Source organism: Gallus gallus, chromosome 1, assembly GCF_016699485.2.
Source record: "Gallus gallus isolate bGalGal1 chromosome 1, bGalGal1.mat.broiler.GRCg7b, whole genome shotgun sequence".
In the NCBI taxonomy this organism is placed as follows: Eukaryota; Metazoa; Chordata; class Aves; order Galliformes; family Phasianidae; genus Gallus; species Gallus gallus.
In genome coordinates this window covers 180690281-180706944 of record NC_052532.1, presented here as the reverse complement: position 1 = coordinate 180706944, position 16664 = coordinate 180690281, and the positions used below count along the sequence as shown (strand labels likewise).

The 16664-nt window shown below is 38.8% G+C and overlaps 1 protein-coding gene across 1 annotated transcript in view; it reads right to left on the bottom strand.

The window, feature by feature from the left end:
• The window catches only part of GUCY1A2 (guanylate cyclase 1 soluble subunit alpha 2), a 145595-nt gene that overhangs the window by 114613 nt on the left and 14318 nt on the right, over nt 1-16664 (bottom strand). The window contains exon 4 of the mRNA XM_001233953.7: nt 6656-7374. Within this exon, the coding sequence (XP_001233954.2) occupies nt 6656-7374 (719 nt within the window). The remainder of the gene's footprint in view (nt 1-6655; nt 7375-16664) is intronic.

Genomic DNA, 16664 nt, shown 5'->3' with positions numbered 1-16664 from the left:
TCTAGGAGCCTGCAAAGAAATGGGAGCTTAGTGTCAAAGGCTGACTGACTGTGAATAAATCAGCTCTGGGAAAAATTAGAATTTCTGGATCATAAGTGACAGATGCCCCTCATGCTAAGTGACTTTCAGGCCACTTCATTTGAATTTTATTAGGAGAGAAGGAAAAACAGTTACAGAGCAATGGCAAAACATTTCAAGGTTGTGTGTGGTGGGTTTAAGATTAGTCTGCCAATGTCAGGACCACTCATTTCATTCACTTGGCTCAGAATATAAATAAAAAGTGGCGGATAAAGAATAGACTCAAAATAAAATGAAGGACAGTGTTCTTCTTGGATTTAAAAAAAAAAAAAAGTTTTTTTTTTTTACAGATTTTTCTAACACCATGGCAAAGTGCAATGGGGAAGCAATGAGCAAGTAGACTTCCTGCACACAGGATCCCTGCTGACCTGGCTGAAAGTGTCTCATGCCACCAGAGAGGTCTCAGCTTCACTCAGTTTCTAGTAAACAGTAAACCTTATTGGCACAGGAATCCACAAGAGCTGACGCTATAAATTCTTCCTGGCCCAGAAGGGGCTGAAGAAAATTATGGAGTAGTCCAGTGGGGTCTACGAGGCACCACCCTCTGGGTATCACTGCAGTAGGATGTGCTTTCATCCTTGCAGTGTTAAAACCGGGAGGGTGCACTGAAGAATACTGCAAGCTTATGGTTTTCATTAACCGTCATCTGTCAGTCACTGTGAGGATCAGGTTGCCTGGAACAGATGCACTTTAGATTTGATCACAACTAGCAAACACAGAGCTGAGTGTCTGAAAGGAAATATTTAACCTAGAGATGGCAGTTCCTTATACCATGGAAAGGCTAGAATTATTACTTCACAGTTAAACAGATCAGTGGGAATGAATGCAGGAAATCCTCGCCAACTTCCACGGAACCAGCTTACATTTTCAAATGAACTGTTTGTAAATCAGCATGTTTAAAGTTCTGTCCATTTACTACATGTCCATCTATACATTATAGAATCTAACTTCCTGGGAATGTATATGTAGTTTTTTTAAATCTTGGCTCTGGACTGGTTTATTTTTATCTATTTATGAATTAATTTAAATCAGTGCACTGGGACAAATTCCTGCTGGAGCTGTCTAGTTCATCTACCACAATCCTTTCCACTGACAATGGCCGAGGTGCTGGCTCAGACAGCCTGCACAGTCAGTAGTACTGATCTATAGAAAGCTGGCACTTCCATTTTGCTGGATGTTTTATCATTACAAGAGTTGGTGTTTCTTGATAATCTGAATAATATGTGGCATCTGGAACTTCTTGCAGTATAACATTTTAAGAGGACTGTATTTGTCAAAAACAATGTTTCATATTTTTGGGGGTACTGTATTATAATTTATAATGAAAAAAAGCCTTTCCTAGTAAAAAATATTTAAGTCTAAATATCAAAATACTGTAACACATAACAAGGCAATTATTTTCCAGAACATTTTTCTGAATTCCTGGGGAAGTTGTGATTTTAGTAAAATGGCATATGCAAAGGGAAAACATCCTGCCAGAAAAATTATGACCACTTTTGTTAGTGAAGTTTTAGGTGCAAGTTTTATTGTTAAACAAGGCCTTTGAATTAAAGTGTAAGGAGGCCTAACAGCAAGTCAAAGGCCAGTGAATATCCATGTATGAGAGGTGGAAAAGAGCTGTTAGTCTGAAAGAGAACAGGAGATCAGTAGTACAGGGAAAACACAGCTGCAGAATGTCTGGCAGAGACCCAAATTTCTTCCATGGTTCACTTTCAACCTTCTTTTTTCTTTAAGCCGAGAAAGCAGTAATACCTAATTCATACCTAATTGTTTTTAGCAAGCATGTCAAGTCACAGTTTCAGAAAGACAAGTCCTGCAGAACCTCAGATGGCAGAGAGCAGTCTTGTTACAATAAAAATCTAGGTAATGCTCAGAAATAAAACATTAAAACAGTCATGTCAGCACATTCTCTGTATGGGTGAGAGAGTCAGGGAGAGACTTGTTTGCAAACATGGCATTTGCTTTGTACGAGCACCTGGACATGCTGCCAGGGAGGGCACAGCAATGCATCTGAGCCAGTTGCTTGGGTGAGGGGACCTGCCAAGGACTAGGCAGGCAGCTACTGCCCTGGCCACAAAGCATGCAGCCAACAAAGCTCTCACATGTGGCGTCTCCATGGAAAGGAAATCTCAGTGAATGGGCTTGATAGGGGCTGTGGAGCAGTCTAGCAGATACGTTAAGGCCTTACTTTCCTAACTTGAATAATATCTTACGCCATACGTGACTCCATTAACTTTCATTAAACTCTTACAGAGTAACCATGTGTAAAGCTACAAACAATTGACACCATCTAGATAATTTTCACAATAAATGTGTTTCTGATTGATGCAGTAAATAATTGTTCCCAGATAGAGTGATGTAAAATGAGTTTCTATAGAAAGCGCAACATTTGTGATCTTGTTTAGGGATAATATCCATAATACGGAAAATATGAATGCATGCAAGTGAAGCTCTCCAGTGGAAGGGAGGGAGGGAGGAAGAATAGAGGAAGGAAGGAAGGAAACTGACTAAAAATTAGTATGAAATGTAGAAAACAACAGAATGTTAGTATAAGTAGAGCAGCAGGGCTCTCCCTTTGGCATCTGGGTAGTGCCATACTATAAACAACAAAAATACCAAGGATTTGGTTGAATGAGAAAATTAAAAACCCCAGAGGCCAATCACATTCAGCTTTTATACATCTAAAGAGCTGTACAGATACTAGACAGCCACAATTGTTAATAAGTAAATAAGTATCCAAAGTAAGAGGCTGTAGTTCACAGATTTAGAATGCTGTAATAAATACAAGATATCAAACTTTGGGATAACCAGATGACCTCCAGAGCTCCCCTCCAACATAACTGTTCTGCAATTCTTTGAAATCACAGTAAACCAAAACACACAAATGAGTCTTTGCATAAGTAGGACAAGCACATAACAATTGTAAAGTCAAGACAAATTTGTCTCTGGGTGCTGAGTTAAGGAAAGATCATGATTTGTGACTTACTTTTATCAGAAAACAGAGCTGGAATCATAGAATCATATAGAATGGCTGGGGTTGGAAGGGACCTCAGGGATTATTACGTCCCAACCCTCCTGCCACAGGTAGGGCTGCCAGCCACTAGATCAAGTACTAGATCAGATTGCTCAGGGCCCCATCCAACCTGGCCTTGAACACCTCCAGGGCATCCACAACCTCTCTGGGCAATCTGTTCCCGCACCTCACCACTCAGTAAAAAACTTTCCCGTAACATTTAAATCTCCCCTCCTTTAGTTTAAAAGCATTCCCCCTTGTCCTATCACTATTTACCTGTGTAAAAAGTTGTTTTCCCTCCTGTTTATAAACTCCCTTTAAATACGGGAAGGCCACAATGAGATCTTGCAGCCTTCTCTTTTCCAGGCTGAATGAGCCCAGTTCCTTCAGTCTGTCTTCATAGGAGAGGTGTTCCAGCCCTTGGATCATTTTTGTTGCCCTTCTCTGGACCCTGTCCAACAGTTCTACATCATTCCTGTGTTGTGGGCCCCCGACCTGGATGCAGTACTCCAGCTGAGGCTTCATGAGGGCATAGTAGAGAGGAGCAATCACCTCCCTCGCCCCGCTGGCCACCTCTCTTCTGGTAGAACACAGGATACCATTGACCTTCCAGGCTGCAAGTGCACACTGCTGGCTCATGTTAAGTTTTTCGTCAACCAGAACCCCTAAGTCCTTCTCAGCAGAGCTGTACTCAATGATTTCTTCTCCCAGTCTGTATATGTATCTGGGATTACCTTTACCCACATGCAAAACCTTGCACTTTGTTTTGCTGAATAAGTCCAAAATTAAAATTATTTTGTTATTCTGTCTTTCTCACTGCCAGTCTGAAAAAAAAAAATCTATTTTATGCACTGAAATAAAGATAAAAATACTTTGAAGAGAGGCTGAAAGGTCGTCTGTTTACCACAAAGCCTTTTGAAAATTTTTTTTCTCTTATTGAAAAAGCAGTGAGATATCTAAGTAGCTTAAAAACTGCAGCAGTCATCTGGGTTGCATCCCTTCAAGTGCCATTTAAAGTAACCAAGTCTGAAAAGTAATGAGATCAGAGCAGAGTCCTTTAAGAAAAGAGAAACCACTTTAAGTGGGACACAACTCCAGTAAAAACTGAATAAACATATGTGACAGAAAAATAGGGAAATACATAAGCTAGTTACTGCTAACTGTTTCTGGAATCCTGCTCACAGCACCGACCTACTGGTCCAACACTCAACTTCCAAACAACTATTGAAAAGAGTTCTAAAGTGAGATACTTGAGTGACCTGAGCCTTGGGAGTACAGCATGGCATGAAGTTTCCAAAGCTGTCTACTTTTTCTATCCAGTAGAAAATTAAGGACTTCAGCATGAGATAACAGTATTGCCTTGTCACTTCTCTCAAAATCTATGAAAGCAAGGCAATTATGACTTGAATCTGTGCAACCTTTCATTTTGAAGAGGAAAAAAAAAAAATGAGTATCTAGCAAAATCACATGCTGAGCTTTGTTTAATTCCGTAATTATTCACAGAAACTTTTGGAAAGTACTTACAAAATCAGTGAATCAGAATAAATTTCCTCTACATTGTTGTTCCCATAGCTGCAGCACTAGGTTTACACCAGGTCTCCTGCACCTTGCCATCAACATTTTATCTCTCATTTACACCTTACTGTTCAATAAAAAAATTACCCCTAACTACTGGCAGACAAAAGATTTCCTCTACTGATCTTTCCTTTTAATTGCCTCTCAAGAAATGAAAATTCCCACTGTGTTAGTATGCTGACACTCAGTGTTCAGGGTCTGACTCTACACAGCTTTAAGGCAGAGAGGGTCCCACTCCTGAGTGGCAGCTGGGCACTACACTGATTGAATTCATAATTCACCTATAGTGACTCAGCTTGATGGTACAGAACAAGTTTTTGAAAGCAGAGTTTCTTCCTAAGCTGGCTGCTAAACTTTCCTCCAGCTACTCCACTCCCTGACGCCTCTCATGTGAGGAAGCCATGGGTATGCAATACCTGTCCAAGTAAGAAAGTGAGTTTGCTTGATTGTTAATGTACAATTAGGAAAACTATGAGTCAACACACTCCTCTTCAGAGTCATTTACAGCAGATTCAAGAAGAGCAGAAGGTTGTCAAGGAGCTGGGACTCTGTCCCAGGGCAGAAGATACCTGAAACGGATGGAAAGGCTCCAGGGAGGAAAGAATATGGCACAAGCCTCTTTCAAAAGATAAACAACCATGCCACAAGGAAGCTCAGAGCTAAAACTTCTAACTCTTCGTGCATTTTCTTTTCATAATTACAGGCTCGGGTGACTTTCAGGATATATTCTGAAAAACAAAATCCCTCGTGGTTTTAAGTAGGTTGAATACATCAATTCATACAAAATGAGAAGTACCAGTTTGCTTCTCTTGGGGCAATATGTTGTTTCAAGGGGAAAATGAAGCAGAATTATTTTTATTGATGCCAAAGAGCAGTGAGAAAGAGAAGGTGGAAACACTACTGCTGTCAGAAGTGGCTATATTTTGAAAAGAACCCAGAATTCCGTATGCTGTTATCACAGGAGCTGTTCTGACACTGGCCCAGTGTGAGCAGCAAAGCAGAGGTGGAATTTCTCAAGCCATATCCAGATCATCTGAATTGTATATGTGCCACCTTTTAGCAGAAATTTGGTAGGTAAGTATCCAGTGTGATTAGGATTGACTATTTTTGTTACTAAATCCTAAAAATTCTGAAAATCAGTAATGATTTCACTTAAGACAGCAGTATCTCCAAAGAACGCAAGCACACTCTTTCAATGTAAGCACAAATTATTAATTGTGTTAGTGCATAAAGCTGGGATCTCACTTTGCAGCAAAAAGTTTTCCATGAATTCAAGGATATGCAATAAGACATTCTCATCCAAGTATTTGTGGAGGTCTATTCTAGAAGACAATTTCACATGGGACACGCTGAACTCAATATAGGGCACACTAGTTGAGGTAACTCTTCTGAAACACTGAAGGAAGAGGCAGAGTAGGAGGACAAGTACTATTTTAAATGACTAGGAAACATTAAAACTAGTGTTAAGTGATACAGGTACCATTTACAGCTCTGGTTCTTTGGAAGCAGGGTGAGAGATGAGAAGAAACACAGACAAAAGCAGTGTTTCCACATTGGGAAGCAGGATATAAAAGTAGCTATGTGAGCCCTGCAGCAAGAGTCTTTCAGAAAATATATTGAAAGCTATTCCCCGGTTTAATAACTATTTAATAACTATTACTGTTATCATAATATAGCTGGAGTGAAATTAAGGATCAGATACGGGCATTTTCTAAAAATCCTCACTCTTCTGATTCAAACTGAATTAAGCAACTTCACTGAAGAGAATTTTCTCAATGGCAATGTCACGATTTGCTACAGCATCTCAGGCAAAGCTTGCAAATAACTTAAGAAAGTACTCACTTGGCTGAGGTATACCACTTAACCCTGTTTGGAAGACATAATTGAGCTTTCCACAATACTCAGGACTTTAGATGTTTCTTTCTGAACAAAAACTCCTCTCTCATCACACACATATGCACACTAGCCCTTCCAAATTAATGCTCTTACCTTGTCTTTATTTTCAGAGTCAGAATCCTCAAGTCTGGTCCGAATAACAAAGGGAGTAGATAACCTCAGGAGGACTCGTTCAAATGTGGCACTGATCTTAGGAGAAACTATGTCAAAGCAGTCTTGGAATTTCAGAGTTTTGTGGGTGTCACATCTGAGCTGCTTCCTTAGACCTTCTCCCAGCTGAAGAACAAACATGTTTTGATCAAACATCAGGTGAAAGGGGAATGCTCTGCAGAAGGTGCTGATACTAATCCTCAGATCTAAGGGAGAATGGGAAGTTCCCGATGGAAGTGCTTTTGTGATATTTGCATTTTCGTGTTCTTTGATAAGGAAAGTCAGACAGCTGCAATTACCCGGGTTCGTCCCCTCTGAACACAGCTTATCGTTAGTGACCTGTTCTACTTCCACGTCCAAGCGGTAAATTTTCTTTGCTGCTGCCTTTATCATTCCCACCATTGCAAACCCCACAATCTGATGTGGATGAAAGTAATGAAGCATGAGGTTGCCTTCAGGGAGCTCTTTGCATAGGAAAGATGGGGATTCCAGGGTGGCCTGTCTTCCAAATGAAGTTCTAATGTGCTCCAGCAAAGCATCAAAGCCATTGAAGAAGTCCTGAAGGGTCCCACCTACAGCTCGAAGAACTCTCTCATTCTCATCAAAGCAGATATTGAAGAATTCCTCCCCAAATTTTTCTTGCATTTCTTCAAATTTCAGACCTATAGGACAACAAGACACTCATGTCAAAAACATGTATTGCTACTGTATCACATCGTCCCTCTGTTGCCTGTTTTCTCAGTATTTTTCCAAGCCATTATGAGTGTTTTTTTCACTGTTTATCTAACAATGGAACCACTGTTTTCCATGGTAGCTAGGAATACCTGAATGGATGCCTGAAACACACTGCTTCATTCTAGTAGTCACTTTTGCCAGCCACTGCAATCCCTCATGCTTTCAGCTCCTCATCCTAGCCAGCTAAGTGTCAGGTTTACACTTGCCTTGTCTCCCCTACCCTGCTAGAAACCAGAACATACTATAATTTCCCTAATTTTTAACTTTCCCTAACTGTATCACATGTAGTCTATTGTGCAAATACATCCAGCCAATGATGTATACCTGCCATTGCTGACACAGACACGGGAGAGGTTTCTGCTTTTATAGCCCCTCTTGTTTGCTGTTTCTCAAAGGACCTAGCTCTTATCAGCTTGAGTAATGAGTTACTGGGATGCAGGTTTTGGCTTTCAATGAAAAGTGCAAAGTGAGACCATCGGCTTTCAATAAGCAGTGCAAAGCCATACACTTTACACTTTTTTCTGTTTTTTGTTTTTTTTTTGTTGCTGTTGTTGTCTTTTTCTACAGACAAAATACTTTTCTCATTATAGACACTGAGCACTGTAAGAAAATAGAAAGAAAGAAAGAATTATTTCTTTTTTGTTGCCTGAAAAGGAGAACAAAGCCTCAGTATTTCGGGCTTCTACATTCATCTATCTTCCGAAAAATCCATGTCCCTTAGAACTTTCTAAACTGCTATTAGTTGAGACAGGTCTGTTATATCTCTAAATGTCATTTCCAGTCTCCATCAGAGCAATACAAAAGGTTTTGATTTACAGAAGTGATAAGGCTGGCATTGCACAAGGGGAATAAAATATCTGTAATAGATGTCTCTGGATATAAATGTTTATCAAAAGCTACCCGTTTTTTATTTTCTTTTTAAACTACAAAAAATATATATTTTTCAGATTATTATCAAACATTTTCTTCTGTCTTATTTTAGGTAGGATATGCTCTGTTAAGTCTCATCTGACACTAACCCTATATCACATAACATAGTTACAAAATTCATCAGCTATATTTGTGTTTTACTAACCTGTGATAGAAGAAAATAAGTATAAATAAACTATATGTGAATTAAAAATATCCTGCAATAAATAAATTATACAGTTCCCCAGTGTATTGAATTTATTAAATTTTAGTGAACCAGTGAAACACCTTAAAATTGATCCTGAATTCTAACAGAAATGAAGAGCAACTATCTCATTCCTCAGGGTGTAATAGGCCCTTTATTTTAATATGTATTCAGCATGCTTTATAACATTGATAAGATCCCAGTGGATCACCAAACTTATTATTATTTATTTAGATTACTTATAGGCTTTACAATCTGGAAGAATAGTGAGATGAGAGACTTTCATGCCCAAGAGGTATAACAGGACAGAAGTCACTCATCTGTCATTTGCTGACAATAACCTTCGATCATATCAAGGCAGGGCCCATGCACATAGGCAAAGATAGCATGATCAGTATTTACAGGGGATTAGAGTATTCCATACCTTTGCAAACCATCTGCAATGAGAGTTTTGTTTGGACCATCAACATGATTGATAGCAGATTAAAATTCATGAAATTGCATATATAAACAGGACAACATGAGAAAGTAATAGTAATAGTTTGGGAAAGTTCATCTGAGGGCCATTACTCATAATGAACTTTGGTCACTAAACTAGGTTATTACAGTAATATTCCCAGGATCTTTTGTGCCCACAGATGGTCAGATCATCAGCTAAGCCAAAAGAAAGTACCTCTGGTACATAATGCCTTCTAATATCCCTATTTAGAGAACAGCATGCCAATTACTGACTCATTATTACTACATCAGCATAAAAAAGTAATGTAACATTTTCCTTAAAAATTCTCATAACCACAGAATAATTAAATTCTAACCCGTATGCAATGTCAGCATTGGATATTAATAACAAGAATTTAAGAAGTTATCATATTCACGTGTATACACAAACATACACACATCTAAATCTTACTTTTCTAAGTAATAGTATGGGAACACAACTATGCAACATCCCATAGCAATAGCATAGGTGAAGGAGCTGTCTTTCAAGCATATTATAGCATTACAGTTAAAACAGTAATTTGCACTAACAAAAGCAGGATATGTAGGACTGACAACCCAATACCCCATACTCTACTGCTACGTAGGTAAGTCTCATTTTACAATCTTTGAAAAGAGCTTTATCATAGTATTTGGCCTAAGATTTTGTTGACTGTCTTAGATTGGTCCCGTTGTGTGCTCTAGATGACTGTCTGTTCAGTCTGGACATAACATATTAACTCCAAGCAACATGAATTATCCAGTGATATTCAAGTCAATGATCTGACTCCAGGATGTGCCACTACTTTTAAAAACATTCCAGTTCTGAATTGAGTTACACATAGTACCAGCAGAAAATTAGATTAACTCAGAATAGAAAAACGTGTACGCTCAAGCTAGACCAAACTGCTGGTCTGTTTTAGTCAGGAATTTTATCTCTAATAATAGACATGATGAAATACTGAGAAAATTAAATAAACACAAACAACCTCCTAAAACAAACATCCTGCATGCAGAAATGTGATGAGGAAGGACAGTGCCCATTTGGAATTAAATCTGGCTACAGATGTCCAGGGCAACAAGAAGGGCCTCTTCCAATACATCAGCAACAAAAAGAAAACACTCCCAAACATTCTGAAAGAGCATGGCAATCAGGCGAGGTGCCTGAGGAGTACAAGAAAGCAAATGTCACCTCAGTCTTCAAAAAGAGCAAGAAGAGGGATGCAGGGAACTACAGGCCAGTCAGCTTCCCCTCCATTCCTGGAAAGGTGATGGCATAGCTCATCCTGGAGGCCATTTCTAAGCATGTGGAACACAACAAGGTGATCAGGAATAGTCAGCATGGATTCACCAGAGGGAAATCATGCATAATCAACCTGATTGCCTTCTACAGTCAGACAGCTGGCTGGACAGATGTAGGAAGAGTAGTGGATGTTACCAACCTGGACTTCAGCAGGGATTTTGGCACTGTCTGCCATAATATTATTACAGGCAAGCTCAGGAAGTGCATTTTAGATGAGTGGACAGTGAAGTGGATTGAGAATTAGCTGAATGGCAGAGTTCCAACAACTGTGATCAGTGGCACAGTTTAGTTGGAGGCCCAAAGCTGATGGTGTCCTCCAAAGGTAAATACTGGGTGCAATGTTGTTCAACTTATTCACCAGTAACTTGAATAAAGGGGTAGAGTGCCTCCTCAGAAAGTTGGCAGAGGATAGTGGGCAGCTGGAAGGAGTGGCCGATACACCAAAGCGCTGTGCTGCCTTTCAGAAGGCTCTTGATAGGCTGGATAGATGGGCAGAGAAGAAACTCAGGAAACTGAACATTGGCAAGTACAGGGTCCTGCACTTTAGGAGGAATAACGCCATGTACCAGTACAGGCTGGGTGCTGACCTGATGGAAAACAGCTCTCAGAAGTCCTAGTGGATAGCAAGGACCATGAAATGTGCCCTTGTGGCCAAGAGGTCCAGTGGTATCCTGAGGCACATTAGGAAGAATATTGCCAGCAGGTCAAGGGAGGTTGTCCTTCCACACTACTCAGCTCTGATTAGGCCACGCCTGGAGTACTGCAGCCAGTTCCAAATACCACAGTACAAGAGGGACAAGGAGCTCCTGAAGCAAGTTAAGCAAAGAGCTATTAAAATGATCATAGAACTGGAGCATCACTCATATGAGAACAGGTTGAGGGAACTGGGCCTGCTTAGCCTGGAGTAGATAAGGCGCAGCAGATCTAATCAATGGGTATTTAAAAGAAGGATGTCAGGAGGGTGGGAGTTAGGCCCAACTCTTCTCAGTGGTGCCCACTGATAGGATGAGAGGTGATGGGCACAGACTGAAACAAAGAAAGCTCTGTCTGAAGCAGACACCAGGAAAAAGTTCTTTACTGTAAGGGTGACAGAGCAGAACAAGCTGGCCAGAGAGGTTGTTTCTCCTCCCCTGGAGATGTTTAAAACTTCTCTGTTTGAGCAGGAGGGCTGGGCTAGGTAGATGATCTCCAGAGGTCCCATTCAACCTCAACTATTCTGTGATTCTATGATTCTGTCACCTTCAGTTAAAAAAAAAAAAAAAAAAAAGCTCTCGAATGTTTTTGTATTAGTAGATTTTTGACATGAATATAATCTTGTCCTAAACAGTCTTTTGAACACAAAGCCAGGTGGCAGTTCCTGATTCCAAAGTATAATTTAAAAATAGTAGGAAAAGCGACATTTATTTCTCAATAAAACAAAGAATTTTATGTGTACAGGCTAATGCTGAAGGTACGTTAGGTGCATGATTTGACTTGTAAGTGAGCCTAGTACCAGCATCTAATTACTGTAAAAAAGACTTTGATCTTACTTGATTATCATAAAGAATTTATATCATCCTGGAAACTCAGGCAGTATTTTTCATATTATCATTTTACTGCCTTTATACAAACAGAATAACATCTTATGCCTTTACGTATGACTCTGATACAACTGTAAAATTTGCACTGTGCTTCTCTTACAGCATCATACAGTACCCTATAGCTTACCTTTCATAAAACAAAAATGGGAGTTACTATTTAAAAGTATTTTTCATGCTTGCTCACCCTAATGCTTGTTTTATTGAATTTTTAATGGGATGTTTTTTTCCTTGTTAAAGTTGTTGAAGTTTTCCCCCAACAAATTATGGTTAGAAATATTATATTAAAAAAAATTTGTAATTACTGCACTCAGTGAGGACTCAATCACCTGTGCTCAGGCTACACATTAAAGATTCTGCACCAAATTACTGACACAGAAAGCTCAACTCAGCTATAAAGAAGAGGCAGTGTTCTTTTTCTTTTCTCTCATATAGTACTTTCAGTAACAGCTGTGGTCAAAACCAAACTGCCTGAAGCACAACAATCATTGTGTTCCCCCCATTGCATCTTGGAAACCTCACTACTTCTATTTGCACAGAGTTTATCAAAGAACTACAATCAGTAAATTGATGCTTCCTAAGAATAAGGTAGATACGGTTTGCTTTGTGTTAACTTTAGAGATCAAACAGCAGTAAAAACAGTTTTAGATTTGCTTTTGCATTAAATCTATGTCTTTGAATCTACATAGAGAGGAGAACTTCATTTCTTGGAAAGAATGAAATGGTAATGAAATCTAAAAACATTTCCCATGAAATGCAAAATCATCTCTCATAGTTCCTCACATGTATAAAAGGTTCAATTCAGATGATTAAATATATAAACCTAATGTTATAAATACAAAAATCTAATCCTACTTGAAACTTCATTAGGCATCCAAGACATCTACAAAAGGACTAATAGATAGTTACATCTGCCAGGATAAGGGACTCGTGGAAGGCCTATATATTTTTGAAGGTTTGACATAGGCTACACTAGATACTCCACAGCACCTAAAATAATGACAAACTCCTACAGTTAGTCAATGAATCATGCCCAAAATGTCTTCTAATTTATAAATAGACTTCTACAAGATGGAAACGTACATCATAACTTCAAGCTGCTCAAAATCTACTGATAGTACATCTGCTTTCCAACAATAAATAGCTCTGGTTTGAGAACAGCAGAAAGTCTAAGGCCATTTGGTGTCAACATTTGTCCTTTTCTAATTTAGATGTATTAATCTCAGTTTTTAAATAACATTATCTATGTGGGTTTTGTTTAGATTACTTTTGTGTTGTCAGTGCAGTGTAATATCTGCTAAATAAAAGGAGCCTTATGTGTAAAGCTTTGACCCCCCTGAGGATGCAGTTCCAAGTATTACTAAAATCCATTAGTCTCTCCAGTCCTCTGGGCCATGTAACATTTCCTTTTACACCATTTGTAAACCAACAACTTTAATTATAAATCAAGCTGTGTATCCTAAATTAGTTGCATCCTAATTACTATCTGCAGTTGTTAGCTCAGAGGAAATGGAAAGTGAAACTAATTTATGTGCTTTAAATATGTAAGCATTTACAATTTTCAGGCATCTGCTCAGCAGTCAGTGTGCCAAGCCTTTGTCCATCTTTTCCACTTGATCATCAGTTACATCACTTGATCTAATCTCATCGTAGGCTGAGATCTGTCATGATATCTTCTTTTCAGTGTATTTCCTGTCTTCTCAAATGCAGTTGTTCTCAGCAACAACGTGCCACTATTGTTAAATAGTTACCAGAATGATCTCAAATTTATTCCTCTTTAACTAGAAAATGCATCAAGATTTTCTTAGTTTCAGAAAGGAAACACAGACCTTCCATTTTGACAAATGTACAAAGAACAAAAGACTTTTACAGAATTATGTTCTTTGCGCTAAATGAAGGAACAACCCTGCCGGTTACATCTAGAAATGACATAATTTGCTCAGTATAAAGCAGCCTAGAGCTCATATCTTCTTTAGTGGTGACAAGCAAATTTCACCAAGAGAAAGAGCTCTCTGAATTCCCACACCAACAATGAATTCCACCTCCTCCTCAGCATCTCAGGGAGGTTGAATCTAGGTATGCAATTTATCTTCCTTATGGGACAGGGCTATAATGTGGGATTCCATATACCACATCACCAGAAGATCCAAGAATTCTTGTCTCCATGGCATATCATCCTTCACATGGAAGATGCCCAAAAAGTTATTCACTTAGAAATGACAGAGGCATAAAGTCCTCACACCACTAGCAAAAGCAAGATCAAGAAGGTGAGTTTTATTACTAATCTGTAAGTTTAAAATATCTAACAGGAAAACTTTGTACAATGAATTTAAGTCCAAATGTGGAGCTAACTTAGCTGCCATTGATGTAAGCGGTGCATTCTTTAAGGAAAAATTAAGTTTGGGCTTTAAAGGTTTTAGAAGCCAAATTTTTAGAAGAGATTAAAAACAATTGTGTTGCACAAATTGAATAAAATTGAATAATTTTATTAATTGAATAAAAGATGGAAGGAAATGCAGTAGAAATGTATATCATATGCAGTCTAACAGCACAAATCTGCTCTGAACAGAGTCTAACTAGTGAGCTAAAGGCATTATCTGGGTCAACAGGATAAAAACATACCAGCATTTATTTGTTGAAACATTTTATTTCAATCTAGAAATTTTATAAATGCGCTCTGTGAGGCTGGAATTTTTATTTTTGCCCAGTTTCCAACCTACTGTTAATTATTTTTCCTTTGGATGATATGCTTATGAAGGACACTGTAAAAAGTATGCATGCACCAATTAAAGAAAACAGTGCCTATCATAAGCTGTCGGCACTATTATGAAAATAACACTAAGTTAAATTAAATATTCCAGTCACAGAAGCTGTCACCACAAGGGAAAGCTGTACCACTGATCTGGTATCAAGCATGGTTCATAGCATTTGAGCATGATGGACATGGGTCCCTTAATTACTGCAGATTAAAGCAGGAAGACCTCTATTGACGTCCGGACTTGTTGCAGGAATAACTTACCAAGAAAATCAGAAGAACCAGGCCCTTCCACTGCAGAAAGATGGTATCGTACTTCTGTCATGATTTGACAGGAGGAAAAATTCAGTGTTCATACATGATAAATCACATGCAATGAGCTGGGAGTGCAGCATGTAGCCAGCACTGTGCTGTGAGCAGTGTGAGCACCAGGACCACGGTGCAAAGCATCTGCTCACAGTCTTCTAGGCTTACTAATGATCTCAGCATTCGCTGTCTTCTGATGAATAAGGAATGCCAAATGACTGTTTTAGAGGCAGTTACAGGGTCAGGAGAGGTGATTTGTGTTGGCATTATCTAATGTAAGAGATCAGGAGGTTGCTGCCAAGCATCTGTAAGAATACACTTCCCTGCAGCCCTAGACAATGAATCCTTGCTACCACTCTTATAAATAACTCAAGTGCTAGATTTGGTTCAACAGTCTCTCTAGCCTCCACCGCAGTTAGATTCATTCTTGTCTCCTGTCTCAGCAATGCCAATTGCTCCAGATACCCATCTCAGTCATGTACTTCTTACATAAAAAATTCTCTCACTAACCCTTACTCAACCAGAAAAATAACTGTATGTGAGAATTAATTATGCAGCCTCCAAAGGAACTAACAATTACAATGAAGAACTGGTTTTATTGCTCATTGTTAGTGAACTCAGATTTTATCTTTAAAAGAAGTGTTTTTCCAAGAGTCAATCCCGGCAAATTTATTTCTAACAAAACCCATTTTACAAATTCCCAAAGACAGTAACATCCTGATGCTGCTTATACACTGTGATCTCAATGAGCTGATCTGCCCCCAACAGACTGTGAGAATACCACTGAAAAACCAGCTACGTATCATCGCTCAGCCATGCTAAGAGATCAGGACTAACATATTGATTTAAAAGCACTCTGAAGCCAAAAAGTAACTATTTTTAGAACACATACATTGTTTCATGGTGAACTGAGTACTGAAAATCTAATTTGTCAGGGGGTTATTAACAGCATTAATATGTACATGTTATTACATAAAATCATTACTTTTTGTCCTGCCTTACAATTCACAGCATTTCTTTCTGAGAGTTAGTAATCAATCATTTAAAGATGCAAACAAAAATATACTGTAATTAATTCTGGACATATTTACAATTTAGCGTGTTCTCTTAGTGGCCCAAACATGGAAGGTGCCAAGCACAGCCTCTTCCCACAGCTTTGAACAGCAGCTAATGGCACTCAGAACCTCCCTGAAGGTGCTTAGCATCTTGCAGAATAAGGCACTTGACAAAGGAAAAAAACACTTTGATCACTGAGAAAACATTCATCTCTCAACAAGAATACAAAAGCTGTTTCACAGAATGCACCACATCTGTTTAACAGTTTGAGATAGAAAAGACTGACACACAAATCAGATAACCTCAAGAAAGAAATTTTTTGTCAGGAGGATACAGTGGTTCACACTGCAATATGGGTAGACTATGACCTTACATTATTCTCCTGACTCAGAAAGTACATTGCATCTTTAATTAACTTACTAGATGATCTTAAAGGTCATCTTCTAAGCCAAACCATGACCTGATTTTATGATTCTGTGAATTATCATTTAAGGTCAGACTTCAGTCCTATGTCTCCTGTTGAAGAAGGATTCTAGCTGCATAACGCCATAAAAAGTCTGCAGGTTTATCCTGTATATTACCAGGTCAAAGGCAACTTCCAATGAACCAAAATTACATCTTTTGCACAT